General features: G+C 40.5%; 1 protein-coding gene across 1 annotated transcript; it reads right to left on the reverse strand.

The window, feature by feature from the left end:
* Positions 1-2,258: 2,258 nt before the first annotated feature.
* On the reverse strand, positions 2,259-3,392 carry LOC135433146 (uncharacterized). The gene is made up of 2 exons (XM_064689112.1): positions 2,841-3,392; positions 2,259-2,764 (listed from the first exon to the last, which is right to left on the reverse strand). The coding sequence occupies exons 1-2, from the start codon at positions 3,204-3,206 to the stop codon at positions 2,330-2,332; spliced, it is 801 nt and encodes a 266-aa protein (XP_064545182.1). The 5' UTR covers positions 3,207-3,392; the 3' UTR covers positions 2,259-2,329.
* Between the last annotated feature and the right edge of the window lie 8,930 nt (positions 3,393-12,322).

A 12,322-nucleotide genomic window follows, 5' to 3' on the forward strand; every position in this document is an offset into this window, starting at 1 on the left:
TATCAAATTTGTATCATAATAAGATTGATATCCCTTTAGTTACATATATATTTATTTAAGATCTGGCAACGCTCTACGCTTTTTCTATGAATGTTGAGGGGCTCTTGAAATTCGTTGCTGTCCAACTGGAAGAACTTGAAATTGCCTTGGAGCTGCGAAAAAACCAATCCATGTAATTCGACGACAAAGATGTGCTAATAAATTTCAACTTAATTTCCGAAATGTGCATCTAACACATAAAAAGCTGAACACAAACACGAGCTGGCACTGCCCCCCAAACCCAGACCCAGACCCAGACCCACATCCAGACTCAATCTCAGGCATACAGCAGCCTGTTCCGGAAATGAACAAGAGCGGGATTGAAATTTAGAAGCAATGAAGAGGGGGGTGGGAGGCAGGGGGCGGGAGCCGAGCATCCGTGTCAGATTGAGTTGCCATGCGGCGTATTGTTCTTTGAGCGATCCAAGGATGGGCAAAGCAGGCGCAAAGTTTCAAGTATGGTTTTTGCATAAAACTTCAATTTAAATTGACATTTGAGTGGAAAGTAATTGCATGATATGCACAGAGAGAGAGTGTGAGCGAGAGAGAGCGAGAGGACATAAAAAAGGCAGCACCATCGACGGGCTGTTACTTATGGCCCTGGGTTCTGGGTTCGGCAGCGGAACTGGAACTGGAACTGGGCGAGTTCAGAGCTGGGCGTGTTTAATATATGAGCGCAGTGTTTGCAGCTACTATTTTTAGGCATTTAATGCGATTCCCAAGCAACCTCACTCACTCTCTCTCTCCCGCTCTCTCTCTCTCTCTCTCTCTGCTTAGTTTCGCTTTTGTCCGCTGCCATCCATCCATCTAAAGCATTGCGGAAGGCTCTACTGAGCTCATTATGCGCTCGTTTATATGCCGAATTTGTTGTTGTGGTTCTTCCTTTTGTTCTTGCTCTTCTTCTTCACGTCGTTGTTGTTGTTGTTGTTGTTGTAAGCTTGTGCACATTATGGGGGTCTGGGTTTGGTTTTTTTTTTTTGTATTTTCAAGTACCGTTTTGGAGTACGGGGTATATTTAAGCTGAATGCGGGCAATGCTGTGTTTCTCTCTCGCTCTCTCTCTCTCCCCCTCTCTTTGCCTTACTTGCAAATTAAATGGCAATAAATTTGCATATTTTTTTTCGTAGTCGTAGATTTTGTGAAAAAGTGTCATTTTATTTTTAGAGGGGAGTCTTCCAATTGGTTTTTCTGGTTTTCGCGCAAGTTTTTCAATCGAATTGACCAAGTTTTAATGTTGCCAATAAACGTTGTTAATTTGTTTTCCTATCAAGCACATTCATTTATTTATTCATTCATTCCCTGCCCAATGGATTCGACTTTGCCCTATGTCGGCATTTGTCTGGAATTCTTAATCAGATTACAATTTTTAGCTGGGCTTCTGTTTTGCTTGTTTGACGACTAATGACTACTCAAATATCTTATCAGGCAATTCCATTTCAGTTTCCGATTGTAAAAGATTAAGTAATTCATTGAACCAGATGTTGCCCAGACCCAAAATTGTATTCCTCCATCAGTCACTTTTAAGAGTTTTTTTTTTTTATTTTTGCATATATTGTTTAAAATTATGACATTTATACAATATATGTGTGTATGAATCCAAAACAAATTAAAATGCGCTACTCGAGAATGTCCAACAAGAAGATACCCTGTACATACATTATTTTTACATATTTATATATACATAAATACAAATGCATGTTTGTTCTCTTATTCCAATTCCAAGTTTCCTTCACATTGAGCAGCAAATTTAAACAAAAACGTATTTCAAGTTGTCACTCTTCTATGCGATTCTCATGAATTTAAGGCATTAAAAGCTTTCATGCTTTTATAGTAAGTATTGTATTAACTTGGCGCACGCTAATATAATCTCTCTCTTTGCTGTGCTCTTTATCTCTCTCTCTCTCTCTTTGTTTCTATCTCTCTCTCTCTCTCTGAATGTTTCTTTCCCCCTCTCTATTTCTCAATTTCAATTTCCCTCTTGGCTTTCTCTGCCTCTCTCTCTCTCTCTATCTCTTTCTATTTACCACTCTTTTTCTTTTTCTTCTGCTTCTCCTGCTCTTACTCTACTCCATTTTTCTTTCCTCTACCTCTCTTTTTCTTTCAGTATCGTTCGTCTAATTTGATGGTATTACTTTTGGGTAAGTACATATTTACATATGCATCTTAATATACATGTATATATAAAAGTAAGACTATATGCTAACGTAATTTAGAGTTGAGTTATCTCCTCGTATTATTATATTCACAAAAGGTTTTACATTCATAAAAGAACATCGTGCCTGACACCTGCCTTAACCATCCGAATCCACAGATTTGCGCTCATCATATCTGTCCATGGAGCACAGCTTGCCGAGATGCGGCGAAGACGGAACATCCTCAATGTGGGGCGTTGAGCTGCGACGCAGCATCATCTGCTGCAGCTGGGCAACATGGCACGGCTCCAGCTGCTCCATGCAGCCGAAATAGAGCACATCTGAGATGAGCTTGCGGGCTAGGAGCTTCTGTCGGGGCGCCAGCTCGTCGAATTGGCTGCGCCAAGTGTGGGCGAGTGCCTCCGATTCGGAGAGCGTTGACAAACGCTTGCGCTGCTGCTGCCTGCAGGGCAGGGTGAGGGGAGAAGCGGGCGAGTCGGATCGCAGTTCGGCAGGTGCGGGAGATGCAGCGATCTCCTCTTTGACCGCTGTACGGCGCTTCTTACGACACGGCTCGTCGTAAACGGCGTGGCGCTACGGTTAAGGAAATGTGTGTAAGAGAGAGAGACAGAGAGAGAGTAAGAAGAAAAAGCTCCTGGAGCTTAATTACCAAAGCTTCTGGTTCGGAACTGCTTGCCTTGTGCAAGCTCTGGCATGAGCTGGCATCCTCTTGTCCCTCTAAAAAACCTAGGAGCTCAAAGTACCACAGAGTCGACACGAATGGCTCCTCCTCGGTGCACTGATCACGTTTGCGCAAATCCCGCCGAAAGTTTGTGCGGAACGAATTGATTTTCTTGACCACCAGAGCGCGATCAGCGTGCGGCTCCACCTCGCGCAGCTTCTGCACCAGCTGCTCGTAGCCGGCGGACTTCAAGGCCCGGCTGCTGTACTCCGGACTCTTGACCTTCCACACCGCCGGCAATGATCGATAGAGCTCAAGGAATTCCGTCCAGAACTGTCTATCGCGGGCGTTCATGCTCGATTTCGATCCGGATCTTGCTTTGGATTTGATTTGAGCAACGTCGGACCCGTCCAACGTCCACAGCTCGAACTCGCGCGCAGCACTGAATACTCAACAAAATGGGCTGTGCTGAGCACAAGCTTGCATGCGCAAAATGCAAAATGTGGCGAGCAGCGGCAACATGCCTAATGAGTGTGCGAGCGAGATGGAGACAGAGAGAGGGGGCCTCAACAGCAATATGAGACGATGCTCGGCAACGTTTGTTGTTTGTGCAAACGTTTGCGCTGTGCGTTTTGTGCTGTCATTCGCAGCAGTGCTTATTTGATTGCGCTAAGCGTAAAATGAAGGAGAATTTGTATGCAGATGTGTTTGTGTGCTCGTAAATAGACAGTTGACTTGCTTTGCGGCTAGGAACAGATTTGTGCAAAGAGAGAGAAAGTGAGAGAGAGAGCGCGAACGCAAAACCTTTTTCTTTTTGTAATTGTTGATCAGCTCTCTGCGTTAACAATAATACATGTATTTACATACAGATGTATGTGGGCGAACTATCGATACAACTGCCGAAAATATCGATAGCACGTTCTCCGGTTCAATCAGCGACTATCGATAGAAATTCCCTGAACCTGCTGAAGCCCACGGAAAGTGAACTCTTTGAAAACAATAAGAAGTCTGTGTGCAGAAATGTAAATTCCGACTAATTCAATTTTCGAACTGGGAACAAACTTTGGTCAGTGTCCAGCGAAGCTAAAAAGGTTAAATTTCAATAAGGCAGCCGTCCCTTTCGGCTCTCGTTTCTGCCAGAAGCCAGCTAAAGTTCCAAATTGTTTGCCCAGTGCAAACAGGCGATGCTTCAAATATTGCAATTCTTTTTGCTTTTGTTTTTGTTTTTGTTCTTTTTTTTTGATTTTCTATTTTATTCTGGTCCTTCATAAAGTAATTTAAATAACTTTATTTACATGCCAAATGCCAAATATTTGCCGGGATACAAATATTGATGCCGCGAGGACATTTAAACATGGCAGCAAACAGACAAACAAACGGAGCTCAAGGACCTACTGGATAAAGACATTATGCACTTGTTTCAATTATGCGTAGGAAATAAGAAAGGAACCCGGACTGGGAGACCGGCATGGGAGACCAACTGGAAACGGAATTGAAGTGAAACTAAAGCCTTTTGCAAATAGTTGTTAAAATATGTCAATAACCTTCACCATTCGCCCACCTCCCCCCGCCATAGCCCACATCACAGAGTCGAACTTGTCCCGGAGCAGTTAGCGGGGTTTGGCATCAATGGCCAAAAGCCAACCCTCCGATTCTTTGGGCAAGAACTGCGAACGGAACACTTCTGGCTGGCTGTATGGGGGGAGGGCTGGCTAACTTAGTTGGCCAGAGACATGGCAAGTGGGTGGAGCTGTGGCCAGTACCAGGACACCAGGGCACTTGGAGCCCCGGGTGAATGTATACACGAATAAGCGCAGAAAATGTTTAATTAAATTCCAGGACACATTTGGCATGTTACATTGCTTTGGTCGCTCGAACAACAGCCCGCATTTGAGTGGGTCGGCAAGGAGGATAAAATGCGGATGCGGATGCGGATTCGGATGCGAACCTTCTGCTTATCCTTGTCGCACCGAACTAACTAACAGAAATTGTAATAAAAATACCGAAACGTAGCGACAACTAAGCAAAGCAAATTATGTTCCTCCTCCTTCCTCTCGACGTCTTTCTCTCTAATTCTCCTGGCCTTTGGTTAAACTATTGACATTCAGCTGCGGTTGCTCGGATAAGAAATTGGCACTGGCCCTGGCCCTGGCACCGAGGGTTGGTTCCGCCAATACCTTGTCCCAATTCACAGTTAACTTCCCGACATGCTTTTAACAAATGCAATGCGGACGAGAAGAGAAGATTAATTTAAGATTGCTGCGATGTGGAACAGGATAGGACAAGTAGAAGAAGCATCTAGACTGCTAATAGGTTGAATTACTTTATATTTTTCTACTAACCGGTTTTAGCCGTATTCCACCTCTCCCCTGACAAAAGTTTTTCACTGTTACGGGTGGATATATTGTATACGGTAAGAGGAACTCTTAGATATAGTTTAATTATTGTAGTACTTGAATTTAGGCGTGTTCTTCGAGACAATTCATTAGGATTAAAATGGAGTAATAATAATGAGCAAATCAGTTAGATAACAACAAACCGCACAAAGCCCGACACAACTGACAGATTGCCTAAAATAGAAGAGGAACAAGCTTAGGTTTCCTCTTGCCTGGAGCACCGAGCCAAAGTATCTAATCAAATAAGCCGGCAAATTGCGCTCTGCTCGTTTCTAACTCATCTGACAATAAGCCGGAGCTGTACTCGTAAAAAGTTATGACCATACGAAAATTTCAGTACTATTTTTTTAGTTTTAGTTGTTTTTTATGTACCGCCATTTGTAAATCTGAAAGACGGCATCTGTATAATGTGATGGCCTTTTAGAGGCCAAGTCGGGCATTTAGGCAACGGTTTTTATGAGTATATGGTCGACTCGACTCGACTCGGTGTCTGTTAATGATTGATAAACCGCACGGGACCAATCAACACCCAGAGACCAATCCCAGCTCCATTGTCAGCTGCGTTTTAGGAAAAGGGGGCTTCCTAAACATGGCTCGGCTCCATGGCTTCGAGATGCACATCAAATTGGCTACATTGTCGTGAGTTTGAGGCTGCAGCTGAGGGACTGCGGCAGTTGCTATAAGTACGACTAGTTGGTATACCAGTTTCTTTATTACAAAAAGGAGCTTGGGTCAAAACCACAACAACAACGACGACGACGGCGACGGCGACGAAATCGCAGCCAGCAGCGACGTCGTAAAAGAAAACAATATTGTAAATAAAGTTTAGACCCGAAGCCCAAACTGGTTTCAAGCAAACGAAAACAACAACCCAACAACAACCAACCAAACGACCAAACAACCAAACGTCTGACCGACCAACCCAACATCGTGACTGCGCGACTGTCGCTGTGCTTCTTCTTGTTGTTGTTGTTGTCGTTGTTGACGTTTTGGTCTTTGATGACTTTTTAACCAAAGTTGTTGCCTGTTGCCCGTTGCCCGTTGTTGCTGTCGATTTATATATATATTTTTTTTTATTAAAAAATACTTTTTTTTTATTTTAATACCCTGTATTTAACCAAATATGTGAGTGCGAATAATATAGCTTTATTGTTAAACAGAACTATCAAAATAACTATAAGCATCGCAAGGAACTCGGAGATATTATGAGTTACATCTAAAATAATGCATCTTAACTCAAGGAACTCAAAGACGTTAGGCGCTAGGCTCAGTCAATTTGGTAAGTGGACTCTACATATAATTTATAAGTTATTTCTTTGAATTCATCCAAAGCCTTTTCTTTATAAAAATAACCAAACTAAACTTAAGTCAAGGAACTGAAAGACCAAAAGAACTCATTTAATTTAGTATGTGGGCTCTTCAAATAATTCATCTAAGTAACTTCTTTAAACTCATCAATAGTTTTGTCTTTTTAAGAATTACCAAGCTCCTCTTAACTCAAGGAACTCAAAGACCACATGAGCTACGACCAGTTAATTTGCTATGTGGACTCTCCGCATAATTTCTAAGTAATTTCTTTGAATTCATCAATAGCTTTGTTACGATAAAAATTTCATTTTTATTCGAGGAATTCAAAAAACATGAAAGTCGGAATTAGTAAATTTGTGATGTGGTTTTTATGTTACAGAAACTTTTTGCAGGGTATGTTCTGGTCGTATATTCTGAGCTGTTATGCTTTGCTTTTATTTTTGTTTTGGTTTTATTTTTATGTTATTTTTGTTTTTGTTTTTTTTTTTTTTGGTATATTTTTGTTACCATAAAAGCAGTTAAACCACAAACCACATCCATTGCCGTAAAACTTCTTGTTCGTAAACAACAACGCTTGGACTTTGGGACAGACGCTTTGTTGTTTGGCTGGCCCAACCACTTCGGTTGTCTTGGCCCAAACACCATAAACATGAAACGAATCTAAGTCAAGAAACAGGTCTCAGACCATGGCTTAGACTTTATCTCAGTCTGAGCCAAGAACTAACCTAGGTCTAGCAACTAGTTTGACGACACGTTCTTGTTGTTGTTTTTTATATTTTTTATGCACATGCTTATGGCTTTTAAGATAAAAACTATTATGATTGGTGAAACGTGCAAAAAAAAAAGAAAAACAATCTTGACAGCTTCACGAATGGAGGAGACCAAGTACATTTGCACTCCAGCACACGACCAACCCGCGTCCGTCCGTCCGTCCGTCCGAGACGTGAAATTTATGCTTTGGCATAATTAACTCCAAACATGATCTCATAAATTCATCTCGGCTGTTGTTTACTCTGGGCTAAGCTCGGGTCTGGCTTCTGCTGAAGTGGAGCGCACAGCTGAGTGTACTCCAGTTCTGGGAGTCTCAGAGTACTTCAGAGCGTGTGTATGTGAGAAGCTTAGGCTGGTCCATTTCCTTACTTCCTGTTCCTCAATTTTGAATACTCAATAATCCCTTTAGATCAGATATAATATATATTTAAAAGATGTTCACATAAAAATACACTCTCTCTCTCTCCAAACCAAAGATAATAAATTCCAAATAAAGCCAGGCAGAAAGGGAATAATTATGGAATTAGCTAAATAGTCCCTTCCTTTTATTTAGTAAGTAAATTACTAAGCAAATTAAAAATGACTCAGTTTTAACTGTTATTTGGTATTTTCTGTTCATATGGGGGAAATTTTGAAGTGCTCACGAAGCGTTAAAAGTTGAGACAAAAGCGAAGGGGAAGTATAAACTGCAACTTCCCGAACTTAAAGAGCATTTTAAGCCGATTGACACACACACATAAATAAAGATCGGGCGTGGAGGAAGGCCTGGAAGTTGGCAGGCCTATGGTTAAATATCTATATAGAGAAATCATTGAACGGATTCGACAGCTAAACAAAAAGCATTGTACAATTTATTGCACTTTTCCGCTGACGGTCTGCCGCACAATCCTTTGTCATGCCCAAAGACCCAGACCCCAAAAAGAAAAATACATACAAAAATATAAAAATAAAACGAAAAAAAAAAAAGAAAAACCGGCCCCCGACGCTGACCCAAGCCGTAGGCCCAGACCCAGAGCCAGCACAATGAAAACTCTTTCGAATGGCGCGGCGGCGAAAACAAAACAAAACAAAACAAAACGAAACGAAACGAAACGAAAACCTGAAATACGCTGCATGCAACCATATGTACTTATAAAGAAAAATAAATACATTTTTCACGAATTAACGTGCCCGTTGAAGCCGAACAGCAAAAGGTTTCTGTAATTGATTTTCAGCGTTTGCACTGCCAAAGAAAAACAAATCAAATGCAAGCGAAAAATCTTATACGTTTGGCCAACAAGTGAAACTGACCGACTAAGAGTTACCCAGTATTACACACTTATTCTGTTTGATAACTCTCTCTCTCTCTCTCTGTCTCTGTCTATCTCGCTCCCTTATTCTATTCTATTGTCATTTACTTTCTATATTATCTTATCACTCGCTCTCTCTTTTTTTTGTTTCACTGTAGGACTTGGTGAAATTCTATTTATCAATGTATCTCTTTCCCCCTCCCTCACTCTTTCTCTCGACAGCTGTCTTTTTCTTAAGTCTTTTCTCTGTTTCTCTCACTCACTCGCCCTCTCACAATTACTTTCTTCTTCTCTTCATCGCCTTCCTATGCGAATTTCATTAATTTAAGTACGCCCTTTCAATTACACTTTGTAATACACACACACTTCATGAATATTCAAATTTAATATTTATAAGGCTTTAGCAAATAGCTCTCTTTCTCTCTCTCTCTCTCTCTCCCTCTCTCCCTCTCTCCCTCTCTCCCTCTCTCTATCTCTCTGTCTCTCTCCTTTCTCGGTCTCTCTTCGTATTCTCTGTCTATCTACTTCTCTCCTTCTCTAACTTAAATTCTTATCTTGGTTTCTCTCAGTCGCACTCTTACAATTACTTGCTTCTCTTTATCGCCTTCCTGTGCGATTTTCATTAATTAAAGTACGGCCCTTTTATATCATTTTTGCATTACACACCCTTCACTAATAAAATAGCTTTATGCGGGGCCCTACCTCTCACTCTCTCCTTTCTCTGTGGCTGTCTCTAATCCGGGCTTACCACAAAAGGACTTGTTTACATACTTCTACCTGGACCATTGGGGATCATACTGTTCACCTTCACGGATCTTTCATGCTCGTAACTCCCTCGCACACGCATTTCAGGGCACTTAAAAAGACCAAAAATCGACCATAAACAACGATCAGCAAAAACAACAACATAAAGAAGGAAAAATACAAAAAGGAAAAAAAAACAGTACGACCATCAACACGATCATCAACGAGAACCATAAATAAGACTTAAATGGCATGAAAAAAGAAGGCAACACGGGCAACAACAATCACAACAACAGCAGCGACTGCAATCAAAACGCATGCTGCGGCCATTGCGACAACAACAACAACAACAACAACAAGAGACAACGTTAACCGCAGCAAACAAAAACAGACGAAGAAAGAGTAGCAAAAAAAAAAAAAGAGTTAAGAAACAAAAATAACAACAACAACAAATCCAAAACCCAAACCCCAAACGAACTCAACGAAGCTACATGCATATATCGACTTTAGAGGCAGCAACAACAAAACCAACGACAACCAGCCGCACCTTCAAAACAGACTGAGAGATGTGTGAGAGTGCGCCTGTGTGTGTGTGTGCGTGTGTGTGAGATAGTGTGCCTGTGTTTGTGCTGTATCTCCCATTTCACAAAGCTTGGCTTTGGCACTTGCCTGCAGCCGTTGTTGTTGTTGAGCCTGCAATAGCAGTCGCAGCCGCAGCCGCAGTCGCTGCCGCAGCCAGCGCCAATGAAGCGAATCGAAGCGACATCCCAAAGAGACGAGGAAATCAAAAAGAAGTATATGAAAAACAAAAAGAAATGGCAAAAAAAGAAAAATATCAAAAACCGACGCGTGTTGCCTCGTTTATATCTCTGACTCGATCTTCAAGCCGCTTGGCATGCATCCAAATCCCCATCCAATTCAGAATCCCAACTGGCAGTTCGATCCACCCATCATGCGAGAGGGGCCAAAGGGCATGCTGCTGCCCCGCGGGCCTTAATCAGTGGGTGTGGCAGCTCAGCTCCATAAAAGTCAGCCCAAAGCGGTTTCTAGCTCGAACAATTTTACAGCACTGGCTATGTAGATCCCACAGTTAGAGATAATATGGCTGGGCCATGTCAGATCTAAAAATATCATCTAACGTGAACAGAGAAATGTTTATCTTGAAGATACATTTATCTATAGGTTAATAGGGCTTGAGCTGGGACTTCTTTCATATATTACTTAAGTAAATATAATATTGTCTGGTAACGATTTGTAAAAATTTTATAATCAAGGTTTTTTTTTTTTATATGTCTTTCAATAAATTTCGTTTAAAAAGTAGATCCTGGTGCGAATCTCAGAATTATTTATTTTTAAGTAGGTTCTGCTATTTAAAAAATATTAAGCTTCCTGGTTTTCAATTATATTCTAATTATATAGTCAAAATAATGTTTAAAATTATAATTATATAAATAATTTTGAAAGTTTGTACTTCAGCTACTTGTTACTCTTTAGAGATATATATTCATAGTTTATCCAAAATATTTGAACATTGTTAAGTATTTACAAACTCCAAAGGAATATCATTTATAAATTCTCTAAAGAGCTGTAAATCGTATTCCTGGGAATATATAATATACAGACTTCAAAGTTGTTTTGAGGAATCCAAGATTTCTTCCACGCAAAGATATATTTTAAAAGAAAAAAATGAAACAGTTCTGAATCAATTTTCTGTTAATTTATAACATCAGGTTGGCAACACGAATAAATCTGACACACATGACCAAAATGAAACCAAACTCAGCGCCCCAAGTCAAATACATACATGAACAGAAACAACTTGCAAAGCTGGTAGACAATACTTGTTTGTTTGCCGGACTTAAGAGCTGCTGTAGACATAAATCTCGAGAGTAACAGACAGAGGAAAAGAACCCGAGACAGACACTAAAAAGAAAAAAAAGGTAAAGCCCGCGGCTAAAAACAATAAATTTGCTGCTGTTGAGAACTTTTGTTTTAAGCTGACCAAAAGTAATATTAGCTCATCGATAGATCCAATATTTAAAACCGACACAATCCCAAAGAATCGAAAGGAATTAACTGTAATCGATTATTAAAGCATGGAAAAGTACGGGATTTGAGTCTTTCCCAGATAATTTGTATATCATTAAACATTTGATTTTATTATTTTTATTGATTTCACATTTTCAAGATCATAATTCGATTGTACTCCAAATGTTTTTCTTTTTTTTCTTCAAGATTTTCAATGGTATTTTTGGCTTGCGCTTGTCTGTCTGTCTATCTGTCTGTCTGTCTGTCTGTCTGTCAGTCTGACAGTCAATAAATGTATTCATTTGCTTGGGACAGAGGCAGAAACCAGAACGCCAAATCTCTCAAGTCTCTCCAGTTGAAGCTCTATCGTAATTGCGTATGGCTTGAAGTACAATCGCAATACATTAAAGTCTAATTGACAGATAGACTGTCAGCCAGGGGGGGGGGGGGGGCAGCAGTGGGGCGGGAAGGCAGCTCTTAAAGATGTTTGTGGATATATTATATATATACATATATATGTGTGTGTTTGTGTACGTGAATTATATTGTGTCAAACACAATGAGACTGCGGAATTACGTAAGCACTTGCCGCTTGTTAATGTACCCTAAAAGAGGGGTATTGAAAATCTGGGATCAGCTAAGTCACCTCCAAAAGGTTTTTGATGTAGGCTAATCTGAGAGACTATCTATAATATCTTAATATTTGCATTGACTGAAACTTCGGTACAGTACCGTAATACAGACATACAAGAATCATGTGTGCCAACCAACAAAAACAATGTCGATGGTTCGAATCACGGTTCGAACCACTGATAGGATCGTGAACCTAGTTTCCTTTCATGTTACTCAATTTGAAGTAAATTCGGTTTATTATTTATTTATCTGCACTTTATTACTTATTTATCATTTTAGAGTGTCCAAAACTCTTTTATTAT

Source organism: Drosophila montana, unplaced genomic scaffold (assembly GCF_035044405.1).
Source record: "Drosophila montana isolate Dmon_TW-CO22-7 unplaced genomic scaffold, ASM3504440v1 contig_3217_1, whole genome shotgun sequence".
Taxonomy (NCBI): domain Eukaryota; kingdom Metazoa; phylum Arthropoda; class Insecta; order Diptera; family Drosophilidae; genus Drosophila; species Drosophila montana.